The 21,611-nt window shown below is 46.4% G+C and overlaps 1 protein-coding gene across 1 annotated transcript; it reads left to right on the top strand.

Annotated features, from left to right (window-relative positions):
- Positions 1 to 4,803: 4,803 nt before the first annotated feature.
- KCNA1 (potassium voltage-gated channel subfamily A member 1) lies at positions 4,804 to 6,291 on the top strand (the record flags this gene model as incomplete). Its single annotated transcript, XM_084254834.1, has 1 exon — positions 4,804 to 6,291. The coding sequence occupies one exon, from the start codon at positions 4,804 to 4,806 to the stop codon at positions 6,289 to 6,291; it is 1,488 nt and encodes a 495-aa protein (XP_084110960.1).
- Between the last annotated feature and the right edge of the window lie 15,320 nt (positions 6,292 to 21,611).

Here is a 21,611-nt window from a genome sequence, read left to right as displayed (position 1 = left end):
GTTTTTTTACACTGTATTATTTTTTACTGAAGTAAACTTGGTTTACAACACTGTACAGGATTTAGAGACACGGGCTCACACCTTCTCAAACGCCTGTCACCCCAGGACACCCAGTCCTCCAACTTAATGCACTTGGCCGCCTCTCCCCTCTACCCCTCACACCCCACCCGCTGGTGGTCTCAGCTCTACAGTCATTTCCTCTAAGGTTTGTTTTGGTTTCCTCTGACTGTTCCTTTATTTTGTTTCTTTATATTCCACATGAATGAAATCATCCTGTATTTTTTTCCCTTTCTGACTTATTTCACTTAATATAGTCCCCTCCAGTTCCATCCATGTTATTGCAAATAGCAATATTTCACTTTTTTTTTTTATAGGTGAGAAGTATGCCATTGGGGATATGTATCTCATCTTCTTAATTCACTCATCTGCCATTGGGCACAAGGTTGCTTCCATAACTTGGAACGGAAGGTGCATCCCAGGGCAGAGAGAGTAGGGGAGAAGGGAAGTAAGATGGGGAAGGAGAGCTGCAAATACGAAGTGGTGACTTACCCAGTTGGCCACTGCTTCATGAGACAAAAGAGATGTAATACTGCATCTAGATCATGTGGTTGCTTGGCCCTGAAATGAATAAAAGGAGAGGGAATTTACTTACAGCCTCCACCCTCTCCTGTATCTCTTATTAGCCAAGCTCTCACTAGTGCACCGAGTGACCATCCCCATGCATAACACTGTGTTGCTCGCTTGCATCTTTTGGAGGGGGGGCGGGCGTTCTCCAGGAATCCAGAGTCCACTTACTACAGTGTGGTCAACCTCAGCAGGTAGGGCTGTTTTATCTAGCAGAGCTGACTGTTCTACAAGCAATAAGAATGGTGAGGCAGAGAGATTCCAGAGAGCGATCTCAACTGTGACCAAGAAAAACACAAGGTCCCAGACTTTGTGGCCCTCACATTCTGGTGGGAGAGAAACTGTCCAATCAATCCTCTCTTTCAGTAAAGGGACATCACTACCCACCTAGTTAATGAGATGTTCTTGAAACATTTCTTTTCCTTACATCCCAAATCCTGCCATCTTGATTTTCAAAATGCAACCCTTACAAGCCTACCACGGTCTCTCTGTACAAACCATCACTGCCTGTGCCTGTTCTTCTTAACATCCATCCTGTTCTTGTTTCCAGTGGTTACCTTTAATATGTAAATCATATTATATTACTACGTGGATCCCAGTCCTCCAATATATTCCCACTGCACTCAGAGTAAAATGAGAATAATAAACAATTCAGTGGTCTAAGAGACCCTCCCTATGTGACCTGGCCCTGCCTGCAGTTCTGACTTCCTTTCCATGCGTTCCCTTGCTGGCTTTCTGCTACTGCAGTCGCCCACTTTTGTGTCCCAAATATGCTCAGCTGTTTTTGCCTTTGGATCTTATCATTTACCCTTATAAGTTCCCTTGGGACCTTCCTATCCCTTGCCCTTTCTCTTCTTGAAGTTCTCTGTTCAAACATCACCTCTGGAGAGAGGCCCTTGATATCCATGCAAGTCTTAACCTACTATTACAATGTGCTGTTTTGTCTGTTTATTGCCCTTCTCTCCCACCTGAAGCTGAGCTCCTTGAGTTCTGGGACTGCACACATTTTAGTTATTAGCCTGTCTCCAGTGCTAGAATAATGTCTGGCACAGAGCTGGGGCTGAGCAAACAGCTGCTGAATGCATGCACATCTTCAGACCCTTAGCGACCATGGGCTGGCATTAAGAATGACACGTCCCTAGTTCAGCAACTTTCTTCCAATTTCCTTGAAGGTTCACTTCTACTCTAACATATCTGCCAGGGATTGTGACAACCTCCTGATGCCATTATGCTCCATTACAAAACCCTGAGTTTAGGAACCTGGCATCCCATTCAGTCTGCCATTCTCTTCTAGTAAGGCAATTACCAACTGCTGAATCAAGGCAAGTGCATCTCTCTCTCTCTCTCTCTCTTTCCACCCCCCACCCCATCGCGCTGTAGTGCAAGAAGCTAGGGAACTGTGCAGTTAGTGGGATACATGGATACGCATGTGGAAGGTGCAGGAAAGGGCAGCATTTCAGAAAGGAAGGCGGGTAACAGACCTCATTGTTCATGAAAGAAAAGCTGAGGTAAGGATCTGGAGGAGGGGAGGGAACAAATACTTTTATTTTTCTGAAAGGAATGCTGGAGTCTGAATGCGGGGGAGGGACTTAACCAGTTCGTCTCCAGGACTGTTGCACTGCCCGGGCAGTCCCGCAGAGGCCCCTACTTTGCCACAGTAGAGCCCGGAGGATACAATCGCCGCTCTGATGAAAGAGGTGGGCGGTGTGGGCGGAGGCACAGCGCTCGGCGGCGGGGCTGAGGGGTGGGCCCAGTGCAGCGGGGGACCAATCCGCGGCGACTCGGGGAGCTCGCCGCGGGCCTGGGAGACTTCACTGCAGTTGAAGTACCGGAGCGGCTGGCGCCCCGGCTGCAGACGCACTCCCGGGGCACTGCGCACGCCCCGCGCTCGGGCTGCCCCGCGCCTCGGTGCGGACCCTCTGCCGAAGTTGCAAGCCCCGCAAGCGGCCGGGCGGAGTGGCGGCGCTAGGCCAGGGAGAGAGGCTCCGGGAGGAGGGACCTCAGTGGGTGGGGGACAGGCGACTCGCTTCCCAGATTTGCCCCGATTAGCACCACGTTGGCAGACAGCCCAAAAGCCCACGAAGCCTTTGGTTCTTCATGTCCCATTCTCCGAATTTCACATGAATCAGATTGTGAGGAAACTTCAGTTCCCCGGGCAGGTCAGAGAGAGACAGACTCTTAGCATCACTGCTTCGCATTAGCACCCCCCAGGTGGTGCCCCGCTGCAGCGCTCCACCCGAAGTCTGCAGCTCGGCCGGGTCCCGAGGGGGTAGCGGGGTGGGCCTTGCCGAGAGCCCCCCGCGGGAGGGGCGGATGGAGCCCCGAGCGAGGCGCCCGAAGCGGATTGCTGCGGGACTGCACAAGCGCAACCCCATCGAGGAGTTGTGCCAGGAGCACCCGCGCCTGCATTGCGTCGGACCTGCCCATCTCCAATGTGAAATTCTCGGGGAAGGTCGCGGCCGGGGACGGTGCGTGCGCGGGGCCGCGGGCCAGAGGGGAAATCGAATTAGTGGTCGGGTTTTCTGGCAGGAGGAGGAGAAAGCTGTGCTGGCAAGGGTGGGAACTGAATGACAACCCCCCTCTGCCAAGCCACCCCCTCATATTTTCCATCTACCTCCTCGCTCCTGCCCTCCCCCGCCCTCCCCAGCCCACGCCCGGGTGGGCCAATCGCTGCTGCGCATTCCGGGCGCGTTCTCAGGTTTCTGCTGATCTTGCAGCGCCCAGAAATGGACCGGGCGGACCTGCGGCCGCGAGCACCCTGCCCCACTCGGCGCTCCTAGCCGCTCCCGGCGCGCCGCGAAGCCCCGGCGGGGTCCAGGCCGGCGTCCCGGCGGGCAGCGGGGAGCCCCGAGCGCCATGTAGATCCAGGCTTTCGCTCGCCCGCCTCCTTCGGGATCGAACCGAGGGTTCTCACAGTGCGGAGGGGGCGAGAGCGCTGTTTATCGTCATTTGCTTCGAGCTTCGGGAGAGGGTGGCATTTCGCTTTCCGCCCGCATCCTCCGGAACTCCCTGCACCAGGCAGAGGACCGCGGCTCCGGGTTGCGGCGCCGGGCGAGAATGGGGGTGGGGAGCGGGTATCTCCGCCGGAGCGGCTCCGCCGAGCGACTGTCCAGCTGAAGGGGCGCAGGACGAGGGGGCGAGGGCGGACCGTGCGCCCCGGCGCCTCTCGGCTGCGGCTGCGGCCGCGGCTCGCGCCGGGCACCGCGAAGGCGACCTGCCGCAGTCCCGCTCCGGAGCTCCGCGGCTCAGCGCCGCCCTGCGCCAAGCCGGCCGGCCAGGTAGGGGGCTCCCCAGTTCGGGGTTGCAGAAGTGGGGGTTGGGGCGGGCGGGTGGGGGGTGCTGGGGTGTGGGGGTGCTGCTGGGACCTGGAACCCCCAGCGCCTGCAGGCTCTGCTCCCGATCTCTGGTTGAACGAAGTTGTCAACAGATCGGCTGTTGGGCATTGGGGAAAGTGGGGTGGAAGAGCCCCAAACTTGGATTTCCAGGTGTCTGCCTGTGTCTCTGTGTGTGTGTGTGTTTGTGTGTGTAATAACGCTAGCAAAAGTCCAGTGCTTAAAAAAAAAAAAAAAAAAAAAGCTGGAGGTCTGTGCTCTTCGGTGTCTGTGGGTCCGTCCCATCTGAACGCTTCTGATTTTCTACTCCCGTATCACTTTCTATTTCTCTGCAGCGTCCATCGATCGCCCCGGTGGGAGCTTAGAAGGCAGCAGGCGAAGAGGGGTAGGAGGGGGGGAGAGCCGAGAAGCAGAGGGGGTGGCAGGCGAGGGGATCTGCTGAGCTGGCTCTGCACCCGGTCCTAGGCGGGCTCACGGAGGGGGGCAGGCCAGGGTAACCCCCGAAGCCATGGCCTCGTCCCCTAGAAAGGCACTGCGTTAAGGCGCCTCGGAGCAGGAGGAAGCACCGGCTCCCCAGCTCCAGCCCCCACCCCGGGCAAAAAGCCCCGTCCCGGGCCGCAGGCCAGGGGGCGTCCGAGCTGAGGCTCAGGCAGGGTGGAGGGGAAGGTAACCCCGAGCGAAGCCGCAGATCCCCGGATCGCCGCGCTTCGAGGCCCCTCCCCCTGAGCGCGGGGCCGACGCGCGCTCTGGTGGGGGGGGCGCTGGGGTCCCCCCCCACCCCTGTTCCCTAGCTCCTTCCCGCCCCGGGTCCGCTTCTGGCCTCACCCCCCTGCACCCGGCTTCCATCATGACGGTGATGTCGGGGGAGAACGTGGACGAGGCTTCGGCCGCCCCGGGCCACACGCAGGAGGGCAGCTACCCGCGGCCGGCCGACCACGACGACCACGAGTGCTGCGAGCGCGTGGTCATCAACATCTCCGGGCTGCGCTTCGAGACGCAGCTCAAGACCCTGGCGCAGTTCCCCAACACGCTGCTGGGCAACCCCAAGAAGCGCATGCGCTACTTCGACCCCCTGCGCAACGAGTACTTCTTCGACCGCAACCGGCCCAGCTTCGACGCCATCCTGTACTACTACCAGTCGGGGGGGCGGCTGCGGAGGCCGGTCAACGTGCCCCTGGACATGTTCTCCGAGGAGATCAAATTCTATGAGCTGGGGGAGGAGGCCATGGAGAAATTCCGGGAGGACGAGGGCTTCATCAAAGAAGAGGAGCGCCCCCTGCCCGAGAAGGAATACCAGCGCCAGGTGTGGCTGCTCTTCGAGTACCCGGAGAGCTCGGGGCCCGCCCGGGTCATCGCCATCGTCTCGGTCATGGTCATCCTCATCTCCATCGTCATCTTTTGCCTGGAGACCCTCCCGGAGCTGAAAGACGACAAGGACTTCACGGGCACCCTCCACCGGATTGACAACACCACGGTCGTCTACACCTCCAACATCTTCACGGACCCGTTCTTCATCGTGGAGACCCTGTGCATCATCTGGTTCTCCTTCGAGCTGGTGGTGCGCTTCTTCGCCTGCCCCAGCAAGACGGACTTCTTTAAAAACATCATGAACTTCATCGACATCGTGGCCATCATCCCCTACTTCATCACCCTGGGCACCGAGATCGCAGAGCAGGAAGGCAACCAGAAGGGTGAGCAGGCCACCTCGCTGGCCATCCTCAGGGTCATCCGCTTGGTCAGGGTTTTTAGAATCTTCAAACTCTCCCGCCACTCCAAGGGCCTCCAAATCCTGGGCCAGACCCTCAAGGCTAGCATGAGGGAGTTAGGGCTGCTCATTTTTTTCCTCTTCATCGGGGTCATCCTATTTTCTAGCGCAGTGTACTTTGCCGAGGCGGAAGAAGCTGAGTCGCACTTCTCCAGCATCCCCGATGCTTTCTGGTGGGCGGTGGTGTCCATGACCACTGTGGGATACGGTGACATGTACCCTGTGACAATTGGAGGCAAGATCGTGGGCTCCTTGTGCGCCATCGCCGGTGTGCTGACAATTGCCCTGCCCGTACCTGTCATTGTGTCCAATTTCAACTATTTCTACCACCGAGAAACTGAGGGGGAAGAGCAGGCTCAGTTGCTCCACGTTAGCTCCCCTAATTTAGCTTCTGACAGTGACCTCAGTCGGCGCAGTTCCTCTACTATCAGCAAATCTGAGTACATGGAGATCGAAGAGGATATGAATAATAGCATAGCCCATTATAGACAGGCCAATATCAGAACTGGCAATTGCACCACAGCTAACCAAAACTGTGTTAATAAGAGCAAGCTACTGACCGATGTGTAAAAAGCAAGCAAACAAAAGAGGCCCACTTAGCAGCGTGAAAGACTTAAAAAATTAAACAAAACCCCAGTGACCCAGGTCACACTTTGTAAATACTAAATAGTCTTTGAATGCTCTATTTAACTGTCAATGCATTGTTGCATTGCGGATTTTGTGGGTGGCAAAGCAGAAACTTTCAAGATGTACCTGAAAAAAAAGGAACTAATTTTGTTTTATTTAAAAAAAAAAAAAGGGGGAAAAGAAAGTGTATTTTCTAAAGCTGATTAAAATGAAATTCAGTTCATGAGCTAGTCTAGGTAAAATAAGATTCATCTGCGTCCCTATACTGAAACCTTTTTAATCCCGGGCTTCTTTAACTTTTTTTTCTTTTAACTAAAAGTCAGATGATCACTTAGAAATATAAATTTAAAATTTGCATGGGACTTCCACTTAAAATCTTTACTAACTGCACAGAACCTTTTAGACAGTGCATCCGATGTATTATATGTATCATGACATACCAGCCAAAAGGGGAAATGAACAAATGTTTCTATTTTGATCAATCGAACTGCATATTACAAGGTGAAAAAAAAAAAAAACCCAAATTACATAAGACTGGTTCACAAAGCACCTTACAAATCTGACACTGGTCCTGGTCTTGTAGGGGTTTGCCCTCTGCCACAAGCCCCTTCTAATCCAAACTGTTCTCTAAGAAAAAAAATAACTGAATGAAGTTAATTGAGTCATCTGCAGTGCTGCTAAATTTCTCGACTGTAGATGAGTTAAATACAGGTCTTTTCTTACCTGCCCTGCACCCTGACTCCTGGCCTCCAGAACTGGATGTAAAACTTTAGCCTCCTTATTGCAAGAGAGCACAAACGGAGTTAAATGTAAGCATGTTTGAATCTGATATTTATTTTATAATCGCATGCTGAGAACGTTAACTCAGACAATAGGGGATAAGCTTACTTTGGAATTGACTCTTCTAAAAATAGATCCTTTTTCATTTGCATTCACCAAAAGTGCACTCCTTCATTTAATAACTATTTTATTAGTAAATAAAGTACTGTATTTAAGTGCATATGTTAGTCAGATGGGAAAAATAACTTTTTGGAGCTCAAAGCATGTTCTCTTATTCAGCATTATGGCCTATTTGATTAAGGTGTACCTTGAATTAATTAATGCATGATTTCAGTAAAAAAAAAATTAAAAAGAATAAAAAATTACAAGTTTGTGGGATGATAAGCCCAAAAGAAATAAAGGGGGGGGTGGGGGTGGGGGGCACTCAGTCAATTTTCCTGCCTTTGCTCAGGGAAATGTCAGGTTTCTGTGCAGGTGTAGGCAGAGAGAGGACCAATATGCCCATCCCTTAAAGGGAAGCTTTATGGAAAACTAAATAAGTCACCAAGGTATATATAGTAACTAACACCTAAGAACAAGTATTCTTTTTAGCTGAAGATAAACACAAGCAAAACAAACACACAAACAAAAAAAAAGGTGCAATACTGCATGTTTATTGGTGCATTCTTAGGATGTTAATGAAATTGTTTATCTATTGTATGCATCCAAAGCAGAGCTGATTTCTTTTTGCAGTCATAATTTGAGGTCTGTAGAGACCTCGGCCCTCCCCCTTGAGGCTCCCTGAAGAAACTCAACCAATTGATTTAATAGTTGCTTAGTGCCTTTATCCTGTACCCACAGCGAGCTGCAGAAAGTGCCTCCATTAACACAGCTGAGAAGTTATGTAACAAAAGGGAGGAAGGGTTGGGGCACAGATACTTTGCTTTTTCTTTTTCCACCCTCCCCTTGTCTCACTTCACCACTGTGAGAAGACCACGCCACCCCAAACCCCGGAGAGAGGGGAGAGATCCAGGAGGGTGCTGCCTTTCTGGCTTCCACCGGACTTGGTCCCTTTGCAGGATGTAACCTGGGGACCTGAGACCCGTCTTCAACGTGGACGTGAACTGTGAACTGGGTCTTATCCTCTCCTCCACCAGAAGCCAAGATAAACTGTTGGGGGAATTTGTTTCCTCTGCAGGGCCACCCCAGACTTGCAGGGCTTCCTCAGGTCCAGTGAGGTGGTCCTGCCACATTTCCCTATTCCTCTGCTAGCAGCAGCGCTTTGCAAATCTCGGATCTTTACAGTCATCATTGTGGACATGAGAACACCCAGTTCGAGGCCTCTCCTAAGCCTGTCTTCCTGGCCCGCTCCTTCAGGTTTTCCTGTGAGCTCTGAGGAACTTCCCCCCACCCCCAGAGGTCATTTGACAGGCTGAGCATCTTACTGCTGTCGCCCTTCCTTGCCTGCTACCAGCCTGGAGAACAGTGGGGACTCTGTGCTTAGTTGAAAGAGAACTATCATAACACAGGCCTCTGGGGCCAGCAGCTGTCCGCCAGTAGAGAGGCACGCACAGCCTTTTTGAGGACACCAAGGTGGTGACCTTCATTCCGCACTGAGCATGTGGCCACCTGCTGCTGACCACCTTACATCCCTGCCTTGCTTCTTCTGGAAATCTGTTACTTCCATCCCTTCTCCCACCCTCTTCTAGCACTCGCAGTGAGGCAATAAACCAAGAAACTAGATTTACACCCAGGCTGGCTTGACTCTCCATTGCAAGAAAGAACATGGCTATCTTCTTTGCTTGTGTGGTTTCTGTGACTCTGTAAGATGAATGTAACACATTGTGGAAGGTGAAGGTCAAGGTTTGCACCGTATCTGACCACAGGGCATTCAACCTGCCCTGTGGCGTTTCCTTCTCCTTTGAACTTTGACTCATCCTGGTTATTCCTCTCCTCCCTGCTTAAAAGTCCCCACTTGGGAAAAAATGCCAACCTCCCCCAAATCTCTGGGAATGTCTGGTCTTTTATTTAGACTCTGAGGTCTAGGACACACAGAACTTGAAACGCTGCGCTCTGTCAACAGCAATAATCCACTCGGTACTGTGGGATGGATGGGTCCGAGGATCAGAAAACGGGACCAAGACTGAGCAGATTGACTCTGGCTAACTGGTATACCTCTCGTAGCGCCATGCGGGGTGGGCTGGATTCTTCTGCATGTGTTACAGGGAAAAAAAAAAAAAAAAATTGCTGCATGCAGGGAGCCTGTCAGCCTGGGACTGGGGACGTGTTGTTGTTATGGATTTGAGTGGTATGGGGGAAATGAATGCTGCTTATCCATCTGAAGCTCATTGCAAACAAGTCATGAGATTGGAGTCCAGGGACTCTCCGTGTAGCATAGGCATGCAGAGCTTGACGAAGCTCCTACCCCTTGCACTGCAATGTGCTGAAATGTTTTTGTAGACCTGAAGGTGCACTTAACAAAACTGCCTATTAAGGAATGACTATCTTTTGGTTTACTTATATTTCTTTTATTGGGCTTTTTACCTTTCCATCCCCTTCCTAGGCCTTGAGCTCTCATGGCTCCTGTCCTTAATACTTGTTTTCTCCAGAAGGAGAAGACTTCTGACATGCTGATAGCCATAACTCAGCTCTTCCATGTGTTGGGGCCCTAGTTCAATAGGGTGGCAGTGGAAGGGCTGGGTCGCACCAGGGCTGTTAGCCATCCCAGAATCTCTGAAGTGGTTAACTCACCTCAAGTAATCTGAATTAGAGAGACCAAAGACATTAATTTTCCTCTGTCCTCAGATTTCTAGAAGACAGATTGCAGCCAGGAAAGGTTTGGTTTTTGCATCTCCTCTTCCCCATCTGTGCACAGCCCTCCCTTGCTCCCCTTGAGAGTTGAGTTCTGATTCAGTTAGAACAGTTCATTGGGAGCGTTGGTAGTGAGTTAGCCTAGCAAAGTCAAATAAACTAGTAGCAAATTCTTCCCCTGGAATTTGTCTGGCGGACAGTCATTTCTCTAAAAGGAAAGGATGTGGTAGGTTTTGACTCCACGCTGGTGGAACCAAAGCACAAGTGACGTCGTAAGACTTGACTCATTTGAGAATTCACAATGATGCATGTAAATGGTAAGTGAGGAAGGATTTCTTGAAGTAGAAGTTGGGTTTAGTCCATCGAGGGCCTTCTTCACACGTGTGTAGGTAGAGACTTTTCCCATTAGTTAACATCTGAAGAGTCAGGAAAAACTGTTTCTTTCTTAATAAAGGAGACCTCAAAACCCAAGGATTTTTTAAAAAAAAAAAAACAAAAACAACATTACAATTGAATTCCTTTGTTGGTAGATTGGGTTGAACAGAAAGTAGAAAGAGAATTTCAGCAGAAGGCAATTCCCCATTTTCTTCCAGGAACGACTTATTCCTGGGAGTGGTGAGAATTGGTGGGTGGTAACCATCCATAGTATAAAATTGTTAGAAAGTATGTAAACTCCTAAGCAGTCATTTTATCTTCCCGCTTTCTCAAGAAAGAATGAAATCTTTTGATGTGTGTGTGTTCATTTCAAGACGACAAATCAACTAAAATTTTCAACCAAACACAACCCAACTTGATTCTGATCTCAGGAGGTGGCCTCTCATCTGCTGTACTCATATTTGTATTTCTCCCGTGGAATTTCAGGGTATATGCGACCGTGTCCAGCATGACTCAGGTAAACCTTAGAAGAATGTACATTACTTACCATTTTTGTAACAAAGCGAACAGAGGCTGAGTTGTTAACTAAAACCATTCCATTACCTTGGTCACTGTGTGAACTGATTCAGGGTGTAGTGTAGGTGTTAGGTTTAGAAGTCTTGATCGAGAGCCAGGCCCTTGGAAGCTTAGTGCATAAGTAAGGAGGGGGCCCCTGCTGAGCTCAGGACTCTTAGCTTTAAGGAGATTAGCGCTCGTCACAGTGATTTTCATTTAGGAGCTCACTAGGAGTTGACTTTTTATGACAAGAGATTTCCAAGAGTATAGAAAAGTTTTGTAATCAAATAAGAGGAAGAAATGGCGTAAGGCAGCCAAACAAAAAACACGAAACCCTTTGCGGAATAGTCCAAGTCCAAAGTTATCTCCTCTCTGAAACCTGTGGAAGGGCCTTTCTTCCCTTCAGTGCACTGTTTTGGAACCGTTTCTGCAGCCGCTGTAAGGAGACAGCCAGAACCTTCTATGACATACCTCGAATATGAAAGGCAAGATTACTAAGGTTCAAAATAAAAATTGACTAGTATTAGTGTAAAGTGCACCATCAGGACAACAAACCATTGACGCTGAAAAAACACTATTTCATTCCTTGAGTTTGCCAGTTGCTTCCATCTTGAGTTAAGGATGTCTCGTTTTCGCCCACCGTGCATTTCCCCTGCCCTTACTGTTGAACTCGTCAGGTAGAGGACGTTGAATGTTAGGGATTGAGAACCTAATTGAAGCGCATAGTTTTCATCTATGCAATTTTACTTGCTTCTGTCACTTTATGATCTGTTCATATTTGGCATCAATTAAAGATAATTTTTAAGGATCTTATTAAGGACTATCTTGCCTGGTTATTTGTCTCTTGTTCAACTGATCTTTTGGGAGCCCTTGCATGGGGGAGGGGGGGCTCTCATAAAAAAAAAAAATGTGATGAATCCCAGATAAAATCACGAAGCAATTTTTTTTTTCTTTGAAACTCGTTGGCCAGTTTTTTGTTTGAGGGGAAAAAGAAAAACCAATGCTGGGGTTAATCTTCTACAATATATTCATAGTTTGGGCTCAGGTGGGCCCCCCTGGGGATGCCTTTGGAATCTGGTCTATGAACGCAATGGAAATCAAGCTTTGAAAAGGAAAAAAGAAATGGGACCCAAGGGGATAATTGATTCTATTCACTTGATTTGGTTTTGATGCAAAACTGTATTTTTCATTCACAGTTTAAGCTTTTCAGGAAAGGATTGTGTGTGTGTGTGTGTGTGTGTGTGTGTAACAGTGCTGTGGTCTGGCACCAAATAACCTGATAGTTACAATATGATGTTAAAAGTGATTTTGATGTGGAAAATTAAAGTGATCCCTAGCTGTTCTCCACATGGACATTCTCCACATAGTTCTGCGTGTGGTTTACGGTTTTTGCTTTTTTGTTTAATGACTTGTGCTTTTCCTTTTGGTTCTTCCTGAGACTTAGAGTTTCCCTTTTCTTCCTTATAAATGCCATATTTTATACAAACTTTTTCATAGTAGAGCGAACTGGGTTTTCTACATTACAGGTGTCTTATACGAAAGGCCTTGGGAGACCAGTGTCTTCCTAGAATTGCACTGCAGTGGGGTAGGTTCAAATGGTCAGCATTGGAGTGGAATCTTGCTTTTGTTGTGGAAGTTGTTACTGAAAGTAGATCATGAGGCAGGGTAGGCTGCCTATAATTTTTTTTTTTTTTTCTGTCATGGTCAGAAAGCAGGCCAGGCCAAACTCTGACTCTGAGGGTAAGAAAGAACTAGAAACACCAGTGGCAATGGGACAACCAGCCAGGACATTTACAACCTTGCCTATGTTTGTCCAAGCTCCGCCTTGGAATGGTCTTTCTTGAATCAGAGGCGGACAGACCTAGGTAACGGCAGGGGGAGGGCTTGAACTGGAGGCTTTACTGTTTACACAGCTTCGAAAAGAAGTCAGGTCAGCTTTAAGGGAGGCCAACCAGGGGAGTCAGAACAGAGAGCTGATGGGGTCCGCTTTTCAGATCCCCGAAGGCTTAAGTGTGGAGGGAATGGTATTCCAGAGGCTGGGCACAGCATGCCCCATGGCAAACTCCTGTGCACACAAGACAACAACAGCCACTCCTCACGACTAGAAAGCAGCCATTTGAACCAGCTGAGCAATTGAAAATATCTCATTTAATTAATTGGTTCCAATATGCCATTGATTTTAAGATGCATTGTGATGTGACATACTCATGAGTAAGACAGAGCATTGAGAATCATGGCCCACCCTTGCAAATATCCCAATTTGGAGATGCAAAAATGAAAAAAACATTAACGAAATTCCAGAATTGTTGAGCTATAGTGATTGAAAGCGAAGCCCCACTTCATTTCCTAGTGTCATCAGAGGTTTGAATTAAAAACCCATTAAATTGGTCAGTTCCCTTCAGACCTGAACCCTGACTAGCACCTGTAGGTCTTTAACTATCCTTTTATCCAATGTTTTTGCTCAGCTCTGGCCTTAACATGGGCTGTGCGCCGATGCGTGTAGGGCTCCCTGCCTTCATGCTGCTTAGTGTCCAGAGATCTTCAATCCAGTGAGGGCACAAAGATTTAGTTACGATATCCGTGAGGAGTTTGAGTCTCTCATTCCTCCCTTCCTTGCCTCTTATTAGCACGCCCTCTATTATCAAGAGGCTCAGAATCTCAGCAGCCCTTGGCTTTTATCAGGTTAAAGGCACATTGACACTCCTTCCCAGCGAGCTGCTAATAGCAACACCTCCAGTTTGTAGAGCTCTCTTTGCAGTTTTCAAATCACTTCCACATTAATTATATTGTTTTGTTCTACTTGGTGAATTTGGTAAGGCTGATACTCTTCTCCTTGTCTTATAGGCCAAGGGACCTACTCAGGGTTGCTGGATGCAGGAAGCAGGCCTAGGTTTATTGTTGATTCCATGGCATGAGAGAAGGGAGGTGCTAAAGTCACAGGCTGCTTGTCTGGTGGTGCTTGTCCCCAAGTCTTCAACATTTGAAGAGATGTTTTCAGGAGAATTCCCCCATGCATCCAGCATGTCTGGCATGCGCCGGGGACTCTGGGTGTTTATTGAACTGATGGAAAGCCAGGCAGTTGAATGTCACAGGTTAAAGAAAGACCAGTGGACTCTGAGCAGGACTTTGAGACTCTTTGAGCCTTCCAAGTGCTCTTTCTGAAATAGAAATGTAATGCCAACAGGGATGTGGGGGTTAAATGAGATAATGTGGGTTAACATGTTTGGTAAATTCTAATGTGTTCTATGCCTTGTGTGCGATATAATAGAAGTGCTATTGATTATAATGATGAGTAGAAGCAGGGCTTGGAGGCCACTGAGTTACTTCTCCCCAGAGGGGAGACCCCCTCTTTAAAGGAGAACTCCTCCAGGAAGCTGCTCAAGTCACAGGCTGCCTGTACGTATGGTGGTGGAACTGAAAGATTTAGGGACAGAGATGGTTTTAGTAGGATTCCCCAATGCAGCCGGCATTTAACGCCTGACTTGCAGCAACCCACAGAACACAGAGCCACTCTTTGCTTTGTTTCTACCTTGCCCTGTCCCATAATCCTATTCTACATCTTCAGAATGAAATTGTCAAGGACAAACTCTGTCACGCAATTAGTGGGGGCACCAGAAAGTATCTGATCGTTTGCCTTACTTCTGATTGCCTCATCCTCCCCTGTGCAAACTACTGTGCAATTTGTTTTTTTTTTTCTGCCCACCTGTGAATATTGAGAAATAAAGCAAGATGTTGTTTGTGAAATTTTCTCATATGCTTGTCTGATAGACATTATATAAATATAAAAACCTATTCTTAACTTTGCTTGCTAAAAATAAAATAACCCTCACCAGCATCCATGAGTCAACATATTCTTTTCTTGCATAGCACATACTACTGAGATGCTTATGAAAATTTATAATATCTCTGCAGAAGTCCAGCCATTTTTTCTTATAAATGGTCATTTAAATAGCAGTATTTTTTTTTTTAAGGAATGTCATTGTACTGAAGTAAGGAATTGAATATCTGTTAGAATCTTTGGTTCACAAAACATTTTTCTAGAAAATAACATTCAGAGGTTTGACTGAGTCCTCTAACTGATTGATGATCTTACAAGGTAGATTTTGTGTGGTGTGTTTACGTCTACTGTCTCAGCAAGCATATTCTCTGCGTTTCCAGGGCTGGCTGTCAGAAGCATTTTTGGGAAGGCTTCTGGAGGAACTAACTGCAGTAGAAATTTTATTTTTTCAGAATTGTAATGAGAGAAGGATCGTTGAGTCAGGGCTCAGCTTATTAAGTTTTGGATTCAGAGTTAAATTCAACTTTTATTAAAAATGCTTATTCCTCAATATATTGCAACTGAGAGTATTTGGAAATCTAAGATCTCAACAAAGAGTCTCTGGAAGTCTAATTAGCTTAACAGCTTAGCTTTCTTTTTTTTTGGAATTCCATACAATATCATTATTTCATGGTTTGAGAAAGGAAGTAATTTTGATTTATGTGAATTTCAAAGAGAATCTCTGTGAGTCTTAGATTCATGCTACCAAATGTTTCCTCTTCGTTAATAGACAAACGTTTTTCATCTTTGAGAAAGTTGTATGTATGTCAGTCCTGAATGATGGCACTTAACTCAGTTTTAGAAAGATCACAGACTAGTTGCTTCAGGACATTTCTAGTTAAGATGGAGTGGCTTTCTTTTCAGTTTCAGAGGATGAAGATCGCACGTGTTGGCACTTAAAACTTAATTCTTATCCCTAATGGCTAAAGAGGAGTACACTGTAAAGCATCATTTAATCACAGTGCTGGGAAATCAATAAGCAAAATAATTTCACTTTGTAATTTACATAATAATCAGGGCGTTGGAAGAAAAATGTTGTCCACTGCAAGGATTTCTAAGTGATGCAACAGAGCAGTGGCTCAAGTCGGTGACACCTCTCTGATGGCAAAAGTGGGTGGTGGAGCATGAAAAAGTCAACTACTTGACTTTAATTCTCAAGACTTGGCTGTAGGAACGTAACAGGTAAAATGAGAACAACAGTGTTTTATTATAATAATGGCTGTGTCCAGTTTTAGGTGGAGGGTTAGGAATTAGGTTGCTGTTGGGGAGAATGGAGGTCCTGGGCATCTCCTGTGGTGTAAACAATGTAGCGAGTCACTCATTAATTACCTGTGGTTGCTGCAGTGACTAAAGTAATGATTATTCATTAATGCTACATTATGATGTTTTTAAAAAGTCATAAAAACATCTTCTAGGGCAATATAATCCACCCAGTCATCAGCCAACTTGCAATGGAAATAGTTATTGGATTCTGCACTAAATTATCCTGAAAGTTTACTGGTGTTCAGACTCTTTGTTGTCACAGATTAGATGGCCAGAGTCTCACAGAGAAGAAGAGGAATTCATTAGATCATTTAAGTATGATCTTGAGAAGCCTTAGAATTCTAGTGTTTAAAACCAAAGGACAACATTTCTGACGGCCCCAAGTCTAAAGGGAAAAATGATTAAAAAATTTTAGGAAACAAGATCTTGGAAAGTGAATGCAAATAACCAAGTTTCATTTAAATGCATTTCTTGATGATTTTATATCAGATGCAATTTCTACCATTCACATAATTATAGGAAACTCTGAATGAAAAATCAGAACTTCTCAGCTTGTTAGAGCAATTCTGACTTGTTTGGCTGGGCTGACATTTAACCCTTATTACATGGGGTTCTAGTCCTCGATTTAGTTAGTAGCTGAGAGTCTCAAAAAAAAAAAAAAACTGTTGTTCTTGGTGTTCTCTCCTTTGAGGAGAAATCTTGATTGTGGTTTACTTTGGCAGGGATTATAATTTTAATCAAAAGAGTTCATTGAGAAGATACGCATACCCTCCCAGGATCTAAAGCCTGAACATTTCCAGAATACATTTCTTTCTTTCTTTTTATTTATGTATTTACTTATTTATGTATTTATTTACTTGTTGTTAAAGATTTATTTATTTATGCATACAAGAACTGGGGTACAGGCCAAAGGTGTGGGGAGTAAGAGGATTCACTAGAGACAGTGGGGAACAGAACAGGCAGACTGACTGAAGCGCACTGCTGAGGGGAGCAGCGGGTGAGACAGGGGAGGTCTGCTGTGCCATGTGGGTGGCTCCCTGGCCAGGGATCAAACTTGTGCTGCAGTGGCTGGCAATAGCTTCATTGTGCTGAGACTTAACCCCTTGTGCCACCAGGAAGGCCCAAGTACATTTCTTCATCCATTCTTCTTGAGACTAGATTGCTACATTTTCCCCACATATCCCTACTTTGTTCAGATATTGGCAATTCATTTTGCTGGAAAATTGTTCATATTCCTATATCATCTGGGGTTTGATTTGTCAGAACCTCTTATTTTGGATGAGTAGCTGTGGACTATCTCATATTTCCTGAGAGCCTTAACAGTTGTTTTATGGGGACTTCCCTGTATGGAACTTTTAAGAATAAAAGAGGGAAAAGGTACTGGGCACTTAACTGCAAGATGGAAAAATAGAACTCTATAAAAAAAATCAGTGCTGGTGGAGAGATTTCTAGATTTGGGAACTATATGCCAGGTACATTCTGTCCCTTGCTTATGCCATTAAATACCCATGCATCACTGATCCAGAAGTCCTGATATCTGAGTAATCAGGAAGATGTCTACTTCTAACCTCAGCTCATGCATATGTGCACACAGACAAACACACGCACACGTGCACACACACAAACACACACACTGCTATCATCTAAAGTCTACTCATCCACCTGTTCATAAACCTGTATTGTGGGGCAGGTATATGTTAGCCCTAATGGAATAACACTTTTAATTGACACTAAAGATTTGTCACCATCCCTTTCAATCAAGGGGAAAAAAAGCTCAAAAATATGTTATGAGAAAGTTTTCCAGTTTGCAATGAAATAAACTACTGGTTTGATGCAAGGGGAAAACCTGAAAACCAAAGTGCAGACATGGAGGATACTTTCCTCTGGGTCTGAGTTTTTCCTGCCTGGGCGTGTGCTTTATTGCTCCTGGACAGCTCAAGCGGGAGGGAGAGGCAGCGGCCTCGGGGGACAGTAGGTAGTGGGTGCCTGATAGGGCCAGAGGAGTGACTGTCTCTGAAAAATGCTCCCTTCCTGCTTGGATCATTTCCTTCTCCTTTGCTAAGTTCGAAAATTGTACATTTTCTGTTGTATAGTCTGCTGAGGGAGTAACTTTTTTTGTTTGTTTGTTTGTTTTAAAGGATTTTATTTTTATTTATTTATACAAGCACTGGGTACAGTCAGAAGCGCGGGAGGGTGAGAGAATCCCCTAGAGCCAGAGCGGGGAGCAGAGCAGGCAGAAGGACCGAAGTACACTGCTGAGGGGAGCAGCGGGCGGCAGGAGAGGTCTGCGCGCCATGTGGGACCCTCCTCTGGTGGCCGGGGAGCAGCCGGGGATCGAACCGGCGCTGCAGAGGCTGCGGGCAGCTTCACAACCCAGCGCTCAACCGCTGAGCCACTGGGGAGACCCAGAAGTAAGGTTTTTAAGTGGAACCTGAGGCCGAAAATTTTAGGTTCTCACCTTGGGTTTGCAGGTCTTGGGCTTTAGGGCCTATTTCTTTACTGCTCCAGGGCTTGGTGTGCTGGATTATAAATATAGGTGAGAGCAGGAACACTTCTCAGCAATGGTACCTGACTGACAAATGCCAAACTATTTTGATATTTTATGAAGAAAGGTGTTTTACCCTCACAAAGCCCTGCAACACTCATCAAATTTGGGTGAATAGAAAACTTGTCACGGATGAATGAAAATCTGAGAGATGTAATATGCTAAAGAGATGCAGTCTCAGCATTATTTATCTTCATACCTCAGTAAACTGGGACCCTCTGGCTTGATTTAAACTCTCAATTTGCCCAGCACAGGAAAGTTGCACTTTGTTTGTGCCATACACAAGTATTGCACAATTTATTCCTTAAAGGGGAAGTGCCCCATGTTTCGACCTTTACAATTTATAAGGAAGTTTCACATACATTATCTTATTTGACCCTTATAAAAGCCTAGATAGAGAGTATTATGTTTAGTGAAATAAGTCAGAGAAAGACAAACAACATTTGATTTCACTCAGTCGTAAGACATAGAAAAACCAAACAAATGTGTGAACTTTTTTTCATTTCCTTCCAATTTTTTTATGAATTATTTTATTTTATATAATTCTTACATCATTTTCCATTTTTGCATAATGCATGCATTTGCATTTTGGTTATATTCCCCATACAATTCCCACCCCCTTTTTCTGACCCTCTTCTCTTCCCCCCTGCCCCTCACTGTAGTGTGTCTCTGGTCTATAGTTGCTTGTTGATTTTGATTTTTACTTTATTGCAATTAGCCTTTTTCCTGGTCCATTATTTAGGTTTTCTAAATTCCTACTATGAGTGAGACCATCCGGTATTTTTCTTTTTCTTTCTGGCTTATTTCGCTGAGCATGATCCCTTCCAGCGCCATCCATGTTGCTGCAAACTGCATGAGTTTATCTTTTTTGAATGCTGAGTAATATTCCATGGTGTATATGGAATATATTTTTGTATATGGAATATATTTTTGGGCATTTGGGTTGTTTCCAAAGCTTAGCTATTGTAAATAGTGCTGCTATAAACATAGGGGTGCAGGTGCTCTTAGGAATTGATGTTTCTGTGTCCTTTGGGTAAATACCTAGGAGTGGAATTGCTGGATCATATGGAAGCTCTATCTTTAGTAGGTTGAGGAATCTCCATTCAGCTTTCCAAAGTGGACCATTTTGCACTCCCACCAGCAGTGCAGGAGAGTTCCTTTTTCTCCACATCCTCGCCAACATTTGTTGTTGCTAGTTTTTTTTAATATGTGCCATTCTCACTGGTGTTAGATGATATCTCATTGTAGTTTAGCTGATGAGACTCAACAAAAACAAAGAAAATAATCCAGTCAAAAAAATGGGCAGAAGAACTAAAAAGAAACTTCTCCAAAGAGGAAATGCAAATGGCCAACACACATATGAAAAAATGTTCAACATCACTTGTAATCAGGGAAAAAAATTTTTTTTAAAAGATTTATTTGTTCATTTACACAAGAATCAGGGTACAGGCCAGATGTGCGGGAGGGTGAGAGGGTTCACCAGAGACAGAGCGGGGAACAGAACAGGCAGACTGACGAAATACACTGCTGAGGGGAGCAGCGGGGGAGACAGGAGAGGTCTGCCACGCCATGTGGGACCCTTGCCGGTCAGCTGGGATTGAACCTGCGCTGCAGAGGCTGCGGACAGCTTCACAGCGCGGGGCTCAACTGCCTGCACCAAATGTGTGAACTTAATAGGACAAAAAGAAACATTTAGACAATTAAAACCAAACTAGTGGTTACATGAAGGGAAAGGAGCAGGGAGGGAGTGATTGGGTTAAAGAGTCCATTGCACAGTGAAGGATAGATCTGGACTTTTGGTGATGAACTTACTATAGTATTGATTTTAATTTTTTTTAAGATTTATTTATTTATGCACCCAAGAGCTGTAGTACAGGCCAGAGGGGCAGGGATTCACCAGAGACAGAGTGGGGAGCAGAACAGGCAGATCTACTAAAACACACTGCTGAGGGGAGCAGCGGGCGAGTCAGGTGAGGTCTGCTGCGCCATGTGGGTAGCTCCCTGGCTGGCCAGGGATCAAACTTCTGCTGTAGAGGCTGCAGATTGCTTCATAGTGCTGAGACTTAACCCCTTATGCCACCAGGGAGGCCCCTGATTTTGATTTTTAATGACACAAACCATCACAACAGAGCCCCACAGCTCAATCTTTCAATTTGTCCTGAATTTGGGACCCGGGAGCCTGGCCTTTAGGCATTCTCCTATATAATCTTAGACTACAATGTTAATTCAATGAAAAAATTATTTTTTAAAAAAATTTTTAACAAAAATTGTTGTATGACCAAAGATTCTAAGTGTGAACGGTGATACTAAGGAAGGCTAGCATTAAATGATTAAAGAAAATAATAAATATGAGGAAAAAGAAAATGTTTCTCAAGGTGGCAGGTAATCATGGTAGAGGTATTACTTTCCAGTTGCCTGTTGAGTCCTCTGAAAATGCAGGCATGGAGAGGGCGTGCAGGGTGATTGTCAGGAGTACTTCCTGTCTTTTCCCTGCGGGCAGAAGAGAAAGTGGGGTGTACAGAGGGGCTAGCTGGACTGCAACATCATCACAACAGAGCCCCAAAACTTGACCTTTAGATTTGCCCCAATTTGGGGCCTGGGAGTCAGGGCTGTAGGCGTTCTCCCAAACCCAGCTGCCCTGGGAAGGAACATAACCTTGGACAAGGTGATGCTCTTCATCAGAGGCACTTCCCAAAGAGGGTTGATGGTGGAGGACACTCCCAGCTGCTGAGGGAATGGGCTCTCCAGTTGTGAAGGGAGTAAGAAACATGTGTGTGCCCAAAGGGAAGACACCGACAGGGAGAATGATGAACAGCAAAACAGAAAGAACCATCAGAAGTGGGATCATCAATTTCTAGTAATCAAGAGTTGACTGTAGTTTATAGATTGACTTGTTAAATGGACAAAGTGCTCTGACGCCCCTGGAGAGACTCTTCTAATGCACGCTAGAAGGCATCTTCCAAACTAGCCTGAGCTCTCCTGTATGGATCGAGTTCAATTATTAATCAGGAGCGGTGGGCGATGCTGGCTAATGCAAACTAATGGCACAGGCTGGGTAATTGTGCTCCTTGTAAAGCTTGCCCGCAGCACAGGTTCCAGGTATTGACATGGCTTCTCCCTTCGTCTGGACACCTCTGT

This window comes from Talpa europaea (genome assembly GCF_964194135.1).
Source record: "Talpa europaea genome assembly, chromosome: 15".
Classification (NCBI taxonomy): Eukaryota; Metazoa; Chordata; class Mammalia; order Eulipotyphla; family Talpidae; genus Talpa; species Talpa europaea.
This window is presented reverse-complemented; position numbering and strand designations above follow the sequence as displayed.